Source organism: Sebastes fasciatus, chromosome 11 (genome assembly GCF_043250625.1).
Source record: "Sebastes fasciatus isolate fSebFas1 chromosome 11, fSebFas1.pri, whole genome shotgun sequence".
NCBI classification, from domain to species: Eukaryota; Metazoa; Chordata; class Actinopteri; order Perciformes; family Sebastidae; genus Sebastes; species Sebastes fasciatus.
This window is the reverse complement of record NC_133805.1, coordinates 12720929-12738224: the sequence shown is the minus strand read 5'-3', so window position 1 is coordinate 12738224 and position 17296 is coordinate 12720929. Positions and strand designations below refer to the sequence as shown.

The window sequence follows — 17296 nt, the reverse complement described above, 5'->3', positions numbered from 1 at the left end:
ACATACATATACATATTTTTTTTTTCATTGAAGTTTTGCAACTTTTACTAAAGTCAAATATCCCAATACTTCTTTAAAAAAAGTTTTTTTTTACATATTTTTTTTTTTCACTGAAGTTTTGCAACTTTTACTAAAGTCAAATATCCCAATACTAGCAAAATGTGCTTGAGTTTGGTATCTAATAGAGACATATGAGTACATAAAAGTACTCAGAATGAGCCCTTCCAAAATGCAAACAAAATATTTTGTGTTTTTTATTTATTTGTTTATAAATATTGTATTATTATTTTTAATTCATTCAAATTAAAATAAAATGAGTGTATTCTATAACAATCCTATTTTATAAATATGTAAAATCTTAGTTTGCAAAGTAACTAATGCTAACTCTCAGGAAACTGTAATGGGGTAAACAGTACATATTTGAGAATAGAATGCAGGTAACTGCAATGGGGTAAAAAATACAACATTTCCCTCTGAAATGTAAGGGAGTTGCTATATGTTTATAAATATTGTATTATTTTTTCTTTTTTTAAAGTAGAAGTACATATTATCAGCAAAATGTATTTGACGTTGGTATCTCAAACATAGAGACATTTGAGTACATAAAAGTACTCAGAATGAGCCCCCTCCAAAAAGCAAACAAAATATTTTTTGAGTTTTATTTATTTATTTATTTGTTAATAAATATTATATATTTATTTTTAATGCATTAACATTAAGCAGAAATACTGTACTCAAATAAAGTAAAATTGCTTCTAAATGTAATGTAGTAATGTAATGTAGTACTTTACTTGAGTAAAATGCCCCTAAGGAAGACAGTCACCCATTTAATATTGATAATTTAAATCAAAAGGATCATGCAGATGTTGTACAAACTTGCTGTACAACCAGAGCTGCAGTGCAAACAAAAGCTGCCAATATTAAACACTGTGAGAGTCACAGTTTACTTTTGAGTTGCCAGATAGATGAGGACGAGCCGTGATGAAGAAACCCCAGGACACAAACACTGAACTCTCCTCCACCGGGGCCGGTATACATGACATGTCACACCTCGGTGAGAAGACTTACTGCTGCGTTACATAACCCTCAGGGACACAGTCATCACACGCCATATGTCTCAGGGACGGGGCACTCTCTCTGTGCTTATGGCACGGTGTCTCAAATATTTATTGGTGGGGACAACAACGCTCATAAACTGAGCATTGGCCACATAATAAAAAATGGCAGAGGCCTTGTTAGGTGGACTTGTGAATGATGTGTTCGCTGTCCAGAGGCTGGCTGAGGACAGACAGGACGGGATGGTTTTGTCTTTCATATATGGATCAATATGATGTGTCAGAAATATCCACAACTTACACTTAATGGGTGTTTGGTGGGAGGAAAGACCGGATATGATATGGTGTGTAACTCTGTTTCTGTATCATCTGGTTAATAAATATCTGCCTTTATCACAAAAGTCTGTGTTGTTTCTCCAGCTCTGTTTTTCACATTAAATGAACACCATACTGATCTGTAGGCGTGTTAGTATTATTATTACTACCCATAATAAACATGATGATAATGCTCTGATTTATGGTATGATGACTACGTTTTATTGGGCAGGCAGGCAGGTATTGCCCCACAAGGTTGTAAAAATCAGATAACTCCTAATGCATAAGGAAGCCTATAGGTGGCTGCGACCAGTGTAACTAAGAACATTTACTCAAGTACTGTACTTAAGTACAATTATGAGGCAGTATTTACATTTTATGTTACTTTATACTTTAACTCCACTCCATTTTGAAAGCAAATATAGTTTTTTACTCCACTACATTTATTTGACAGCTTTAGTTACTTTGCATATTCAGATTATTAATAGAAAATAAAAAATAAATCTAATACATTAGGATGTATTATCACATGTTAAGTTACCCAGGAGTATATAAAGTACTTAAACTTAGCTCCACCTTTACCAGCAGTGAGCAGCCTACTTTTGACTTTTGATACTAGTATATCTTGATACTAATTCTTTTGTACTTTAAGAGACTTTGAATTCAGGACTTTTACTTGTAACAAAGTATTTTTACACTGTAGTATTGCTACTTTTACTTAAGTAAAAGGTCTTAATACTTCTTCCATCACTGGCTGGGACCCTGACCATGGTGCCTATTCCGCCTATTTTTAGTCCGGTGTTACACCAAATCCTGTGACCCGTCAGATTCTGTGACCTGACGAGGACTTTCAGCCATATGTTGCACATGTTTTCATCATACTTTATCACATAGCCTACTGTATTTTGATAGTGTTAGCAACTATATATATACTATACAGTATATTAAAACAAAGCTACTTTAAAATGAGAATTTTGATTACAATACCCATCAACAACACATTTCTGTTAATAAAATTCAGCCATATTAGGACAACAACAAAGCCAGACATATACTGTATATATATACTATACAGTATATAGTTGCTATATTCTGTGGCAATTTAGCTAAAATTCCTATAGGTCACAGAATTTTGTGCAACACCGACTGGGGACATTTGTTGAATATTGCCCTCCCTCCTCATTTTCTGTAAGCTCTCCACTGTACTGTACTATCTAATAAAGGCTAAAATGACAAAAATGCTTACATACATGTTTTAAGACATATATAAATACTCTGCTTTGATTAATAATAAGTGTCGGATATGTTTTTTCCTTATAAGAAATTCTTAAAAGAGCATCTACTCCTTCTGCCTCATTGAACAACTCAGAATCTATGTTCATATTTTTTGCTTACAAGACACACAATGTCTCCTTCTTCACTGAAAAGTCTTTTCTCAGTGTTTCCACATTACTCGTGTTGTATTTTGGATCCAAGCTAGTTGTGGTGATGTCACAAAATCATGCTCTTAAGCACACACGTTCAACTTTCCCCCCTTCGGCAGATTAATGTGAAAACAGCCTTCTAGTGTCAAACTCTGCACACACACGTCATTCTGGTCAAGTGAGGTCACAAAAAGTGGTAAAAAAGGTGCTGATTAGTTGAATTTGACTCCTTCTAAATCCTGACATCCCCACATAAAACTGTACACTGTAAAAGGAATCAAGGAACCAATTGAAAAGCTCCATGTTTATCTGGGTTAGAGGGCCAAAACCAGGAAGCTGTAACTGGAAAACGATCGGAGATTAATGGGGATGAGTCCAATAGTTGATGACTGTCCAGGGATTATGTGGGAGAAGGGATGAGTAGCGCTGAGTGGCGGCAGCACTGGGTCATAAACTTTCTTTGGTGACTCCTCTCACCTCACGTAACCATGGTCTTATTCAATTTATTCTTTTTCAGCAGCAAGATAGTGACTTTCTACAACAAGAGAACATGTTATAAACATCCAGGTTGGCATGACAACCTTCGGTGCTTTTATAATAAATTAAGTTTTATGGCAGCAACATATTTACCTCGCTGCAATCACTATATCAAATACTGAAAGAATACTATAGGAGGAGATGAAAATGATGTTAAACTGGATAAACACACACACACACACACAGTGTGAGGCAGGAGCAGACCTGGCAGCTCTTTATCTCCCTCTGCAGGATACCATCCCGGATATAATCCAGCTTTAATTTTTCACAGCAGCAGCTTTATCTGTCTTTACCACTCCCTGCTCTGTTGTACCTGATGATGATGGTGGTGATGATGATGCACCAACATATTTATTATATTAAAGAACACACATGCATCTCTGGTAGTTTAAAAAAAATGTTTTGTGTATTTCGTTTGGCAATCAAAAGATGTTTTTTATGTTCCATCTGGCAAAAGCTGCAACACAAGGAGAGCTGGGTGTAGAGAAGGAACAGATAAAAATGAGTACCTATTCATATGTATGTTTAAATACTTCAGGAGTTGTGATGTGGCAGTACATCCAGTAGAAAACATCTGTGCAGCTCATCTTTTCTGACTTTTAGTTAGCAATTTGTGAAGAGTAGATAAGACACTTTAATCAGCCAATAAAAGGCCATTATAAACCAACCCCTGTTTACAGTCTTTATGCTAAGCTAAGATAACCTGCTGCAGCCTTATATGTAAGGGACTGATATTAGAGTATCGATCTCCTGATTTAACTCAACAACAAAGCAAATGCATTTCCCAAAGTGTCATCATATTCCAGGCTAACATACTTGTGGACGCCCGTGTTTAACTGGTTCTACAATGAAAATAAAATGACAGAAAATAAAAGGCAGACTAAAAAGGTGAAATGAAAGAGTTGAAAGCAATGAACAAACTGATAAAATGCACAGACTGTAACTTTAAAAGGGTGTTAACAGTATAAATGTGTTCATTTTATGCGGTAGCAAATCTGTTTATGGTTGAGTTGGACTGAAAAAGTAGTAAATATTTACAGCAGCAGCATCTTCACACACTTCAGTGATATCATGTGTACCTTCATAACGGAGGAAAAGCCTCGGGGCAAAGCTGCGCATTTACATGCAACAAAAACACATCAAGTATAAAACACTTGTCCCAGTAAATAGTCCATGGTCACAGGATTTTTATTTCATAAAAACCTCAAAAGATCTCATTCAAGTCCAATAATACAGCACAGTAGTCAGTTTCTTTACACTTAAAATCTCTTTAAGTTAGTAGTAGTGGGTGGTGAGGCGTGGAGATGTCGTGTCACCATGGAACATGTCACCGTCTTTACATACAAAAGACAACCATAGTAAAGAGTTAAAATACAACCAAACACAACCAAACAGCACAGAGCCGATGAAAATGTTTTTTTTCTGGATCGGAGAACAGCGAAGCCAATCAGGAGCCGAAGTCCGACGGGCTGTCTCCGAACAAGTGCCGGCAGAGGTCCTCTACGCAGACGACCTTTGACATGAAAGTGAAGTGGAGTGGAGGCCCCGGGGGCTGCTGGGAACACAACCTGCTGTCGAAACACGAGCTCCCTGTCCAGTTGGCTGGCACAGACGTGTATAACAGAGGCGGGTTGCTCTGCAGCTCCACGTTATGATCTCAATCACAAGTACAAACCAGTCACCTGTAGTCTATTAGTCTCTTTATCCACCTGAGTCTGTACCCAGTGTCCTCTCTTCTACGGACATGTGCCTCTTTAGTTTTTGGGGTAGATCTTCTCATAGAAGAAGTTTTGTGCCAGCAGGTAGAGCTCGCCGTCCTTTTCTCTGACAGCGTGCGCCCTGACAAACTGGAACTGCTCCAGTGCAAACTCGTAGAACTCATTCTCCATCTTCCAGATGGCCGACTGCTGCAGCCTGGCGATGGACTCCTTCGTGGGCGGCTTCTTCTCGCTGGTCTTCCTCAGGTGGGATTTCTTTCCTGTGATTAAAAAGGAGAGGAGGATTAAAGAGGTGTCTGGGTACATGAACTCAGTTCAATGTTACTACAGCTTTATTTTGTAGTAGTAGTTTCTTTAGTTGAAGTAGTTATTTTTTGTTACAGGATTTCAAAAAGTCATTGGCACTATTTACTGGCAACTTATAACAAACTCCTCTCCATGTCACGACTTCATGTGGAGCCCTAAACTGTGAATCATTCTAATGACCAGGTTTTCTGATGTCCCGTCATTGTTGTCCTACAAGAAACCATCTGACAGTCATGAAGTCTTTTCTGCTCATAACTGACATTGGATTCGATACAGGCAGTGTTTCAGGCTTAAAGCCGTATCCATGTAATGAATCTGCAAGTGAAATAAAATTCAATAAGTTCACTAATGAGCTTGCTGTAAATATGTCATCCTTAATGGAAGAGTATTTTTGAAAGATTGCTGATTCACTTTCCTGCTAAGAATCAGCTTGATATCACTCTCATTATGGTAAATAAAGCTACAGCCAAGAGAGTATGAGCTTAGCTAAGGATAAAGACTGGAAACAGTTGTTTAACAGTTGTTTGATCCGTATAGTAAGTGTAAAGACATCAAGTTGTGGTTTAACACTGAGACTATTTTTTGTCCGGGGCGCAGCAACATCTCAGTCTTGTCGCCACTGTGAGGTTACAACTGGCAACCAGCGTAGACACCAGAACATCACTGCACCCGGTCAAGAAATAGTCCCACATGTAACATAGTCCAAAAACAAAATAAATCAAAGATTCAATGTGTTAGTTTGTGAGCTTTAGAAGTATTGGTAGCACCGCCGTTTTAATGCATGGGCTTAACATGGCTCAAGCCCTGAAAGAAAGCGCTACCTGGCACGCAACGGGATGCTGATCTGACTGAGATCTGTTTCTCTTACTGACTGACTGAGTGAGTGAAAGGTGAGAGGTGACTGGCGCTCGTAAAGAGAAAGAGGTTCTCCATTAACACAGTAACATAGACTCTCCCTCTGTGTGTGCGAGCGCGTATATGCGTGCATTATGTGTGAGAGAGATGAATATTGGCCCACAGTGAGGTGGCATGTACTGTTTGGTGACACAATTTCATATATGTATGTTTCACTATGGGCTCATAATGATTGTATAAGTTGTATTTGGTGCTGCAACAATCATAAAATCAAACCGCGGTCGTGAGTGATTGTTGATGCATTATCATATTGATGTCTGGTTGGACGGGGCAACAGTACTTAAATGGTGTCTTGGCTGGTAGGTAGATTTTGTTACCTTTGGACAGAGCCAGGCTAGCTGTTTCCCCCTGTTTCCAGTCTTTATGCTAAGCTAAGCTAACTGGCTGCTGGCTGTAGCTTCATATTTAGCGTACAGACATGAGGTTGATATCAATCTTCTCATCTAACTCTCACTAAGAAAGCGAGTAAGTGTATTTCCCAAAACGTCTGAAATGATTATTGTGAAAATATGGCACAGCTTTCACTCCTGTCTGATGTGTTCCATATTTCTCTTTGGGCCTAAATTCCAGTAATATTAGCGATGCGTCAGCGAGGCATGAGTCAGAATACTAAGATCTGTTTTTTTGTTTTGTTTTATGGGGGGTGGGGGTATTCAGTCTTTAAACTCATTAAATAAATACCTGATTAACTTGAGTACTTGGGTGTATCTGCTGCTAACATCACATTTGAGTCATAGCACATCTACATCACTGTCAGATTTAATTCTTCTGCACCCTCCATTATTCATTCTGGCTGCACTCGTAACTAATCTGTAACTACATCAGCGAGAGGCACGAGTGCATATTGATCACAATTCAATTCTCAGGGGAGCAATTCAGACTGCTAATATGCAACCACAGCACACAGACACTTTTAGCGCTGCAATGCGAGGGAGCCATTAAGTAGCTTTTCAGTATATTAGAATATTGGTGAGGGGAAACAAAAATATGCAACAGCAACTATTTAGCAGATGCGGCACCTGTTTTGTACAGCTCGGTGGCTCCTTTGAAGAAACGCGGCAGCGCGGCCTCAAGCATCATGACAAAGTCCTCCAGCTCCTCTGTCACTCCGACCAGCATGTACTCATTCACCAGGTTGTATTTGGCTTGCTCCAGAGCCCACTGGCTGCCCACGTTCCTGCACAGAGATCATGTTCGTTGTGGTTAGTTTCTCTTCATATCCCGCTGAGATAGTGACATTTCTGCTGCATGTAAAATGATCACAACATTTGCAAAGAGACAGAAATTGTGGGGGAGGAAGAGAGTGAGCTGAAAGGTACAAAGACAGTGACAGGAAAAATGATTAAGTGAGACGTGAACAGAGTCCAGAGAGGGTTGAGACAGCAGGAGGACCAGAGGACGGAGGAAGGAATGGAAAAGAAATGTAGTCAGTGGCAGGTGTTGTCATGTTCGGGAAATTAAATAATAAGGAAGGAAGTAGATTGTTTAAACCTATAAAGTAACTTTCTGGCAAAGCCTCGTTAAACACTGGCCTGGCAGCACCTTTTTGTCTTCAGTATTTATTTTACGTTTCCAAGGTGCTTTAATAAGCTGCCAGTGCACCACAGTGAACTCAATCTCTTAGAGACTCAGACCTTCAGTCAGTAACTTGCTTCAGGGGGGTAGATGGTTAAAAGATGGAAGGCAAAGAGAGTGAAGGAGAGATTTAAGGGAGGGCGAGAGGGATAAGTGAGGGCAGAGAGAGAGAGATTGATACAGATCATCGTGAAGAGAGAACGGATCAAGGCTGAGAGAGCTATCAGAGACCTTGAGAAGATGAGTGATAGAAAAGGACTAAGAGGTTTAATGTTGTGCTGTTATGAAACAAAACTGATACAGCCTCCCTCCTGAACTCTCTGAACTGCCTCAGGTGAGAAAAAGGATAAGGTTGGTGATGTGTTTTTCTCAAATCCAACAAATCCCACTGAAAAGACCAAAACCAACAATGGGTTTCTCTGTGGTACATAACCCCTATAAGCCACTCATTCAAACTCAATACGTTAACATGAAATAAATATGACAGGAAAGGCAAAATAATTTGGTAAATTTGTTGCTATTTCAGCTGAGGATTAATTTGGTGTGCCAGTGAGTGATTAATGCACCAGAATGGACAACAATGGGGCTCTATGACACAGAGGAATAAGATACAACAGGCTTACATACAATGACAACACTTGTTAGGAGGATCAACTCATTGTTCATTTTGTTCTTTTCATGGAACTTGTTGACAATAAGAAAAATATAGATGATCTAATTCTGTATCCACTTTAAAAAACTTTTGAAAACATTATTTTAGGATAGCATTCTTCTAAGGTCCCAATGTTATATGTCTGTATGCGTTTTTTATGTGTGGTGAAGCATGTGTGTATGGGTGTATGTATACATCTGTTTGTGTATGCATGTGTACATTTATACATATTTATGTTTATATATTTGTTTTTAATCACCTTGTTTTACCATTTTATCACTTTATTATTATTATCGATATGTACTGTGATGTTCTGTTTCATATATTTTTTGGCTTTATTTATCTGCTTTTATTGTCTTGTGAACACTTTGTAACATCTGTTTTGAAAAGCGATTTATAAATAAATGTATTATTTATTATTATTATTATAAATCAAGCTTTCTTCCTGTTATTTCAAATTATAATTCTGACTCGGTGTTGTCTGAACAGCGTCAGGTAAGATAAGATCAGATAAGATATTCCTTTATTAGTCCCACAGTGGGGAAATGTGCAGTGTACAGCAGCGAAGGGGATAGTGCAGAAACAAGAAGCAGCAGTAAAAAACAAAAAATCAGATACAACACAGTGCAAAAAGCAAACAACAAAAGTAGACAGGCATATAAAATATGATTTAAATAGAAGGAATGTAAAAATAGGAACAATATAAACAAGGGGAATATTAAAAATTGGAACAATATATACAGTATTGACAATAAACAGGCTATTAACACAATTGCACAAGTGGAAATATGATACTGCAGGTGTTTTAACACTTACCAGCATTCAGAGTAGTGACCACAGAAAAAGGGGATCTGGAGCCAGAGCTTCTCAGGGGCACAGTCTGAGCCGCCGGCTGATACACATTCATCAAACGTCTGAAACACAAACACTTATTTGTCAAATTTAACTTTCATACTTTTCATGTTGACTTTCAAAAGTCAATATGAACCGGATGAATGATTAAAGCAAGCAAAACCTGTTTCAGTGTTCATATAGGAACCTGACTATTGTTTGAAGACAGACAGACTATTTAAACAATAGAAAGAGAGTATTGATGGATTTTAACCTTCTTGTCTCCTTGTTTCCTGCGTCTCAAGCCGGGCCGGTAGTCGTCCCCGAAACGCAGAAAGTAGTAATATGACACCAGCCTTTCAATGGGGTCCCGGATCACATTTATGTAGATGGGCTTCCTCTTCACCCCAAACCTGACAGAAACGACAGTGATTGGGTTGAGGCACTCAACAGGACTTGAATCCAACTATTAAAGCTGCAGTAGGCAGAATGTTTTCGGCATCATTGGGCAAAAATTACATAATAACCTTTCAGCATATTGTTATTCAAGTGTTCTGAGAGAAAACTAGACTTCTGCACCTCCTCATGGCTGTTTTCAGGCTTTAAAAAATCTAGCCTGTGACGGGAGACTTCGGTCAATCACAGGTCATTTCAGAGAGAGAGCGTTCCTATTGGCTGTTCATCAACGGAGGCAGCTGTCAATCACTTGCAAACTCCGATCAAACGGTCAAACTAGGCAGCGCTGATCAAATATGAATTAATACTCTGTTACTGTAATGCCTATTTCTCTCCTCAAATGTTTTCAGAAACATCTTGTAGTGTACTGTTTAGCTGTAAAATGAGAAAGTTTGTTCCGGCTGGTCGGCAGTGCTTGGTATTTCCTCAACTGATCTCAACATGGCTGCCGGGTCACAAACTTTCTCATTTTCCAGCTAAACAGTACACTACAAGATGTTTCTGAAAACATTTGAGGCGAGAAATAGACATTACAGTAACAGACTATTGATTCATATTTGATCAGCGCTGCCTAGTTTGACTGTTTGATCGAGTTCGCGAGTGATTGACAGCTGCTCAGAGACGGCAGGCTCCAGCTCGGCTCTGATTGGTTGTTTTCCTCCGGACTGTGAAATCCTGCAGATGCCGTTAGGAGCACCAGAGGACACAGAGGCACATGCTTTTTTTTTCAGATTACCTGCCTCATGCACTACTGTCAGGATATAATGACCATTTTATAAAAATTACTTTTTAAAATCAAATTTGCTCCACTTCTACCCACTCCTGCTTTAATATGAATACTAAAGACAGTTTGCAGATTTATAAGCTCAATAATGAGATTATTTTGTTGTTAAAACATACTGAGGTCAGAGGATCAGCAATGTTACTTTGTGCTACATTCAGATCATTACCCTACACTTTGAGTGAAACGCTGTGAATGACCACAAGGGGGAGTTTACCTGCACAAAACCACAGCAGGGTGAATAAACCGTTTTTCTAGTGTTGCCATTATATTGCAAGACAATGTAATTACTTGGTGAAGTCCAGGAAGGAGACGTGTCCGTGGTAGAAAGCCGGCTTCATTTCCCTCCACTCAGTCACATTCTTTACAAACCGCACCTGAAACAAATCATGTAAAATAAATGCTCTTTTTAGTACAAACAGTTTACCACATAGAGATAATAATGTAGGAATATGAGGCCTCTACATTATAAATGAAAGAGTGAATTCATGTTAAAGGTGTCAGCGTCTGACCTGGTCCTGTATGGACATGACGGGGTTGTTCTTGGTGGTGTTGATGTGCAGGACGTGGTAGTGGTTCTTCCCGCACAGGTCGTAGGCGATGTTGGTGAAGGAGGTGCTGGCCGTCTTGGGCACGCGGTTGTAGATGATGACGAGGTCGTCCTCGTTCTCGGACGGCGACGAGGACGACGAGTCCCGTTCCCGCAGGCCGTCCTGCGTGTGCCGCTGCTCGATCTCTCGCACCTCGTGTCTGGCGATGGCTCGCTCTGGAGGGGACGAAAGGAAGTTTTTTTATTTACCTTAATACTGCAGACTAGGAGAAAAGTGTCCTCGTTATATGAACTCCAACCAGATCCAGGAGTGCTGCTCTGGAGCTGAACATGACCTCTGACCTCTCTGTGGAGCAGAATACGTGAATGAAGAACTTCTCTTTAAAAAGTGCCAGGAAGCATTTATAAATACTGTATAGTGTGGACCGGCACCAAAAATAAAAATACGAGGAGTTAAACTCGTAGGTGCAAGCAAACACACTACCATCTCTCTCCAACTCCCACATCTCTGTTTATACACGGGTCACTGTTTGACACGCCTCATTTACTCAAATAGCACTGAGCTGAAGCATATTTGACATCTCTGCTACAAAATCTAGAATTCAATTTAAACCTAATCCACATAAAGATATGAATCTGTCCTTGTCAGAAGTAACACCGCTGTATGTGTGTGTTTGTGTGTGTGTGTGTGTGTGTGTGCGTGAGTGAGATTAAACTGTAACTTCATTAAAAATGAATTTCCATTTCACCCGAGCACAGTCTCTCTCGGAGAACAGATAGCTAAAAACTCCTTTCCTGCTTCACACCGAGGATCAAGAATAATGTCAAACAGGAATATTAGTTAATCATTTTGTGAGCAGCCTATTTCACGCTGCCGTACCACCGCCGCCGCCGCCGCCGCTCTTGTTCGCTTATCAGATTCCACTTTAATATCAGTCTCATACCTTTACTTTCACTCTCCTTATTTTACCGCACAGTGAAGAAGTGTCTGTAAAGCTCCCGTTTTAGATCAAATACATGTACCGTCATGTGGCCGAGTACATCTCTGTGTGCTTCAGACAGACTCTAAGATGGAATTGATTTCTCCAACCTAGTTTCCTTCTTATTCCTCTTCGGAAGAAAAGAGGATCATGTAACGAGGGTGAAAGGGTGAATAGGTTAGAGGCTGGTGGTTAGACGGTAAGGCTACAGTTATTTGATAGCTAACTGGACGTTTACAGGACATCAATACACTATAAATGAGGAGGGCGGAGGTATCTCAATCCAAACACTGCATGAAGCGGCAGAGAAGCCAGACCTCGCTGCTTCGGTGTGTGAATAGATTCAACACAAAGAAGCCCGGGCCTTTGTTGCCCTCGGGCTTTTCTTTGCCTCAGATTGACTGGTGTTGACAATGCCTCCGAGTGCTCCGCAGGAAGGATGGAGCGAGAAGAAGAAGAAGGGTGTTTATGTGTGTGTGTGTGTGTGTGAGAGAAGGGAGCACCTAATACCCGTGGGAGCCCTCGGTGGAGCCAGCGGGCTCCTAAAGCCCTTCCCTAAAGCCCTGCCTGGCTGCTGAGACACTGTTGCAGCCTGGACTGGCCGGCTTTACAGGCTGGCATCTGGCTCCGGTGGCCAATTAAGATGTCAACTGCGATTCCGCCGCCCTCTCCTTCATCTGTGCGAACACACGTGGGCACGCACACAACGCAACACAACACACAGACAGAAATGCTCTCACTGTGCCCCCTCTCTTACACCCTCCTGAGCAGCTGTTAATGTTCCACTCATCAGAGCTGGATCAGGTTACGGACGGAGCCGCGCCGCTTCCCCACGCTCGCAACTGCTGCTGCCCCCTCCCTCCCCAAGGCCGGTGGCGCGGTGGAGACGTGCCAGGTGGCCGTAATGGCTGAAGGCTGTCAGGCGTGCGGAACAACTGTAATGGACACATTCATTCACGCCTCCTTCCAAAGCACGCGTTAACCAACAACAACAGCAATAACAGTTGCTATGCTGGAACTTCATCGCTCGGGCTCAGATGTCCTTTCAGGATTATTTTTATGACGGAGTACAGTGAAGGGTGACAGAGAAAGACAGTGACAAAAAATAGAGTCGGACTGCAACCTGTGACAATGCAAGTCATAAATATTAGCCGCCTTCAGTCTGATGCGTAGCACCAGATGTCTGCTTCACAGTCTTAAAGGCCCTGGAAACATACGTTCTCAATCAGCTTCTTACTCGGAGCGACGGGTCTTACAGTTAGAATAGCTGTGTTCATTTCACATGTAAGATTTCTGTATGTGTGTTTTTATCTGTGCTATAGAGTGCTGCAGGGATGACGTATTTTTGTAGGCCAACCAGGAAGTTAGCTTCGCCCTGGGTTCCCTAGACAAGAAGCCAATGGGATTTTCCATTGAAAATTGGATTTTTGACAATTTTCAGATTAGATTTTCTTTTCAGTGACTGTCTTTTTTAAGACAGGTAAAAGGAGATGGGATATCGTAGAACAAAACATTAAAATCTCTTCAGCTTGTGTTAACCACAGACCTTATTTCAGGCTTCTAACTAAAAACCCATTCAAAAAACCCATTGACTTCCATAAGAGGGAACTGGAAGTGCTAAAATGCGAACTGATTTCCGGGTTTTCAGGACTCATTCCTGTAGCACTCTATTCTCACTGGGTTCATTTGGGAAAAGGTGACGTCATGTACCTCTGTGCACCGATCGGGATTTAGCAACATTTGAATCTAAATGACCTCTGTGGGGTTTCTTGTGTTGTCAGTCAAATCCCATCTAACCACTTTCACATAGTCCTGATGACGCAGATTAGTCGAGTTGGTGTTTAAACTCTTAAATATGTTTTCTTCCTTACTTTAAAGCAGCTCTAAATCAATATTTTTATATTATAAGTGGGTCAAATGACTATTTGTAATGTAAAAGATGTTGCTCATAGTGACAAACCAACAGAAATATATCACCTGACTGCAGTTCCCCTCAGCTCTATGGGACTTTTTAGGGGTCTTTCAGTTCATCGTTTTGCTTTTAAAGCCTGCGATTTGCATGTTTTTGTTCACTCTTATGGCTTTCATCAGTGATGTTTCCGGCAGCAACACACACATCTGCATATGTGTGCAGCTGCATTTAGCAGCTAAAGAGCCAGATATTCCCCTCAGGAGTTGGTGGAGACCAAAAACAGAGCCCATAGAGAGTACAATTTGGACTGACATTCGCCAGGTGGCCATAACTTCAAAATTAATGTTAATGTTGCTCCATATTGGCCGGATGTGTAAACAGGCAACTATTTGTGAGTCATATCAGCTTAAACTGTGTTAATATGTCTATATGAGGCGGGGTTTTGATGCTCCCAAGGAAACATGTTAATGCAGGTTTAACTTTTGATTGTTGCTTATTTAGTCATAGTTTTTGAAACTGCTGAATTACTGGCACCTTTTTTGGTCCAATTCAGGCACAGACTTTCTCACTTACTTCTCGTGGTTTGCCCAGGTTTTCACATATCTCAGGTGCACAGAGTTTCGTTTGACATTTTTCACTACAGTGAGCAGCACATAAAAAAAAAAGAAAAGAAAAACAGCGATGTGTTTTTTTCAGAGAGAGAGTGTTCCTGTTACTCTGGATAATCCACAGACCTCGCTGTCAACAGTTTTCACTGGAAGAACTTTCCATTGAAGAAGCTCTCGGTGAAAACTGTTGACAGCGAGGTCTGTGGATTATCCAGAGTAACGGGGATATTGTTTCTGAAAGAGATCTTGCTGTTGAGTATATTAAATTTATTGTTTTACTGCTGTGAGCACCACCAATTAAATTCCATACTCCTCCGTTGTGACTCGGAGCAAGATATCTCAGAAACTAGATGGACAAATAGGAAAAATGTTTGGATACCATTAGAGCTAAATGAGAGAATATGTGTTAATTGAGTGACTTGACACTTTAAACTGTGTTGCTACAGACTTAAGCTATGTTCTTGTCCATATTTTGAACTGGGCCAAACAGGAGAGCATGCATCATCATGTAAGCTTTCTTTTTGCTTTGCTGTGGCATAAACACACTAATTTAAGCTTTTGTGAAGTTCAAGCTCGCAAGGAAGTCTGGCAGCGTCTCAGTTTTATTTCAGAGAAGGTGGGTGAGAGTGAGAAAAGGCCGGGGGCTACCGTGTCCCCAACTACAACGTCCTGAACTATGCAAAGGGGCCCAGAAACCACTTGTTAAAGACATGGTGTTTTGTGGCAAGTTTCCAACAACCAACAAGGAGGCGAAGCGGGCACGGAGAGGGCTCCTTAGGCTTTGTAGTAGACGCCCTATTCATTGCGAGGCTGAATACACTTGGCAGAGACCTCCATATCAGAGGGCGCCACACACACACAAACTTAAGCTTAGCGCTCCCTTCTGAGGTCATTTAATTAGAGAACAAAAGCCTGAATTACTGTGGCCACACAGCGGGCCTCCTTTCATTCCACATTTCCGTCAGTTTCCTCCCCTCAAGCCGTCTCTGTGCATTAAAAGCTAATTATGAACCGTGAAGCCAACACGGGTCTTAAACATTGTGACAACTACAAGCCTATTACTCAGAGTTTCATTCAAAGTGAGAGACAGGAGGTAGTTGAACATATTTACTGAAGCAATTTCGCGGCTGATTAGATGGCGGCATTTGAAATCATCATTCATATTTCGCCGCCAGATCTGCAAAAATGTGACAGGCCGTCATGTATTATTGCCGTCGCGTCAGATCTGATGGGATAATAAAAACGGGGGAGAGAAGATGATCCTTTCTCCAAGCGGCACATAAATCTATCATCGCTCCGATCCGCCGGTCGGAGCCCTCTCTCCCTCTCCGTCTGCTCCCCCTGAGAGGGTTAGCCCTTCGAACCGGAGCCTTGGGCTAGGTGGGTAATAGAGATTGGCTATCAGCGGCAGACTGAGGTGTACGGCTTGTATGGTTCTGCTCGGATGCCGCCGGATTGCAAAATCAATGAAGGATGACAGGGAGGAGATCTAGGTTGCTGCTGTATAAAAATCGAGTTAGTCTGCCGCTGCTGCTGGTGCTGTTCCTCACTCTTCCCTCTATATAGACTTGGGCACACTGCTGTTTTGCGGTGCCAGGTTTCGAGGGGACAGTTATGTCACCACTGCAGCACTCACCAACAATTGGATAAACCGTTGCCCTTCCGAATTTCTAATTATTCTAATTCAGTCTTGGGATCCGTTTAGCAGAGGGTGGATCATCACAGGAAACAGGAATAAAGTCAGACCGGCCTGATTTAACAGCGCTGAACCTGCCTCGCCATTGTTATTTAAGCGATGACGGGGAATATGAAACATGCTGTGAGCGGAAGCTGTTGTGCGGCGCCTCAACGCTGCTGCTGGCAGCTGCAGAGAGCTGAAAAAAGGAGACGGATAAACGAGCGCTTTCATTAAAGTGATTGTGAAGGTGTTCGGTGCATTCAAAAACGCCTTCGGAGCTTTCAAACAGGCTCAGTATGAGAGCAGGAACAGAGACGTACACAACCACGCACGCTGAAACATAAAACTTCCTCTAAACTAGACACCAATGCTTTTATGCTACATGCAGCATTTCATAGATTTTCTCTTGTTTTAGAGAAAGATGAGATGCATTTGAGTTAATGTGAAACTGTTTGGGAGAGCTTTTTTGTAAATTGCTGAAGTTGAGGCAATTTTTCCCCCTGTGGGTTTGACACAAGTGTGACACTGACACTGAATGAAAGGTCTCATTCACTGTGCTCTGTCTGCTCTGCACAGTACAGCTGGAAGAGAGAGGAGAGGTGGGAGGGTCGGGGGGACAGAGGAAAGAGGAAGACACAAGGACCAGGTCTGAGTAACATGGAAAGTCACGAAAATGTGGCCAAACAACTTGTTGACTGTTTATAACAGCCGGGGCAGGATTAACCCGTCAGGGGGCCCAGGGTAAACGTTTGCTGTTGGGGTCCCACTGACCCGTCTGTGCATTGTGTATGTATCCTGTTGCACCCATTAAATACAGGGACACGACAGACTGCATATGGCAGCTTCATGATTGATTCCAACACCTCAACTCAACGACACAGAGAACTGATTCCACACTAGTGATCTCTTTTTCCTACATTTGAAAATGGTATACCAATTCATTGGCCTGCCATGACTGAATGGATGTAGTCTGGTAGTCCACTTAATAAGGTCAGTATCAGTA

General features: G+C 41.2%; 1 protein-coding gene across 1 annotated transcript in view; it reads right to left on the bottom strand.

The window, feature by feature from the left end:
• Positions 1 to 4493: 4493 nt before the first annotated feature.
• The window catches only part of hs2st1a (heparan sulfate 2-O-sulfotransferase 1a), a 28186-nt gene continuing 15383 nt past the window's right edge, over positions 4494 to 17296 (bottom strand). The window contains exons 3-8 of the mRNA XM_074650750.1: positions 11078 to 11331; positions 10857 to 10942; positions 9603 to 9741; positions 9314 to 9411; positions 7290 to 7447; positions 4494 to 5309 (exon numbers count right to left, since the gene is read on the bottom strand). Of these exons, the coding sequence (XP_074506851.1) occupies positions 5086 to 5309; positions 7290 to 7447; positions 9314 to 9411; positions 9603 to 9741; positions 10857 to 10942; positions 11078 to 11331 (959 nt within the window). The 3' untranslated portion in view covers positions 4494 to 5085. The remainder of the gene's footprint in view (positions 5310 to 7289; positions 7448 to 9313; positions 9412 to 9602; positions 9742 to 10856; positions 10943 to 11077; positions 11332 to 17296) is intronic.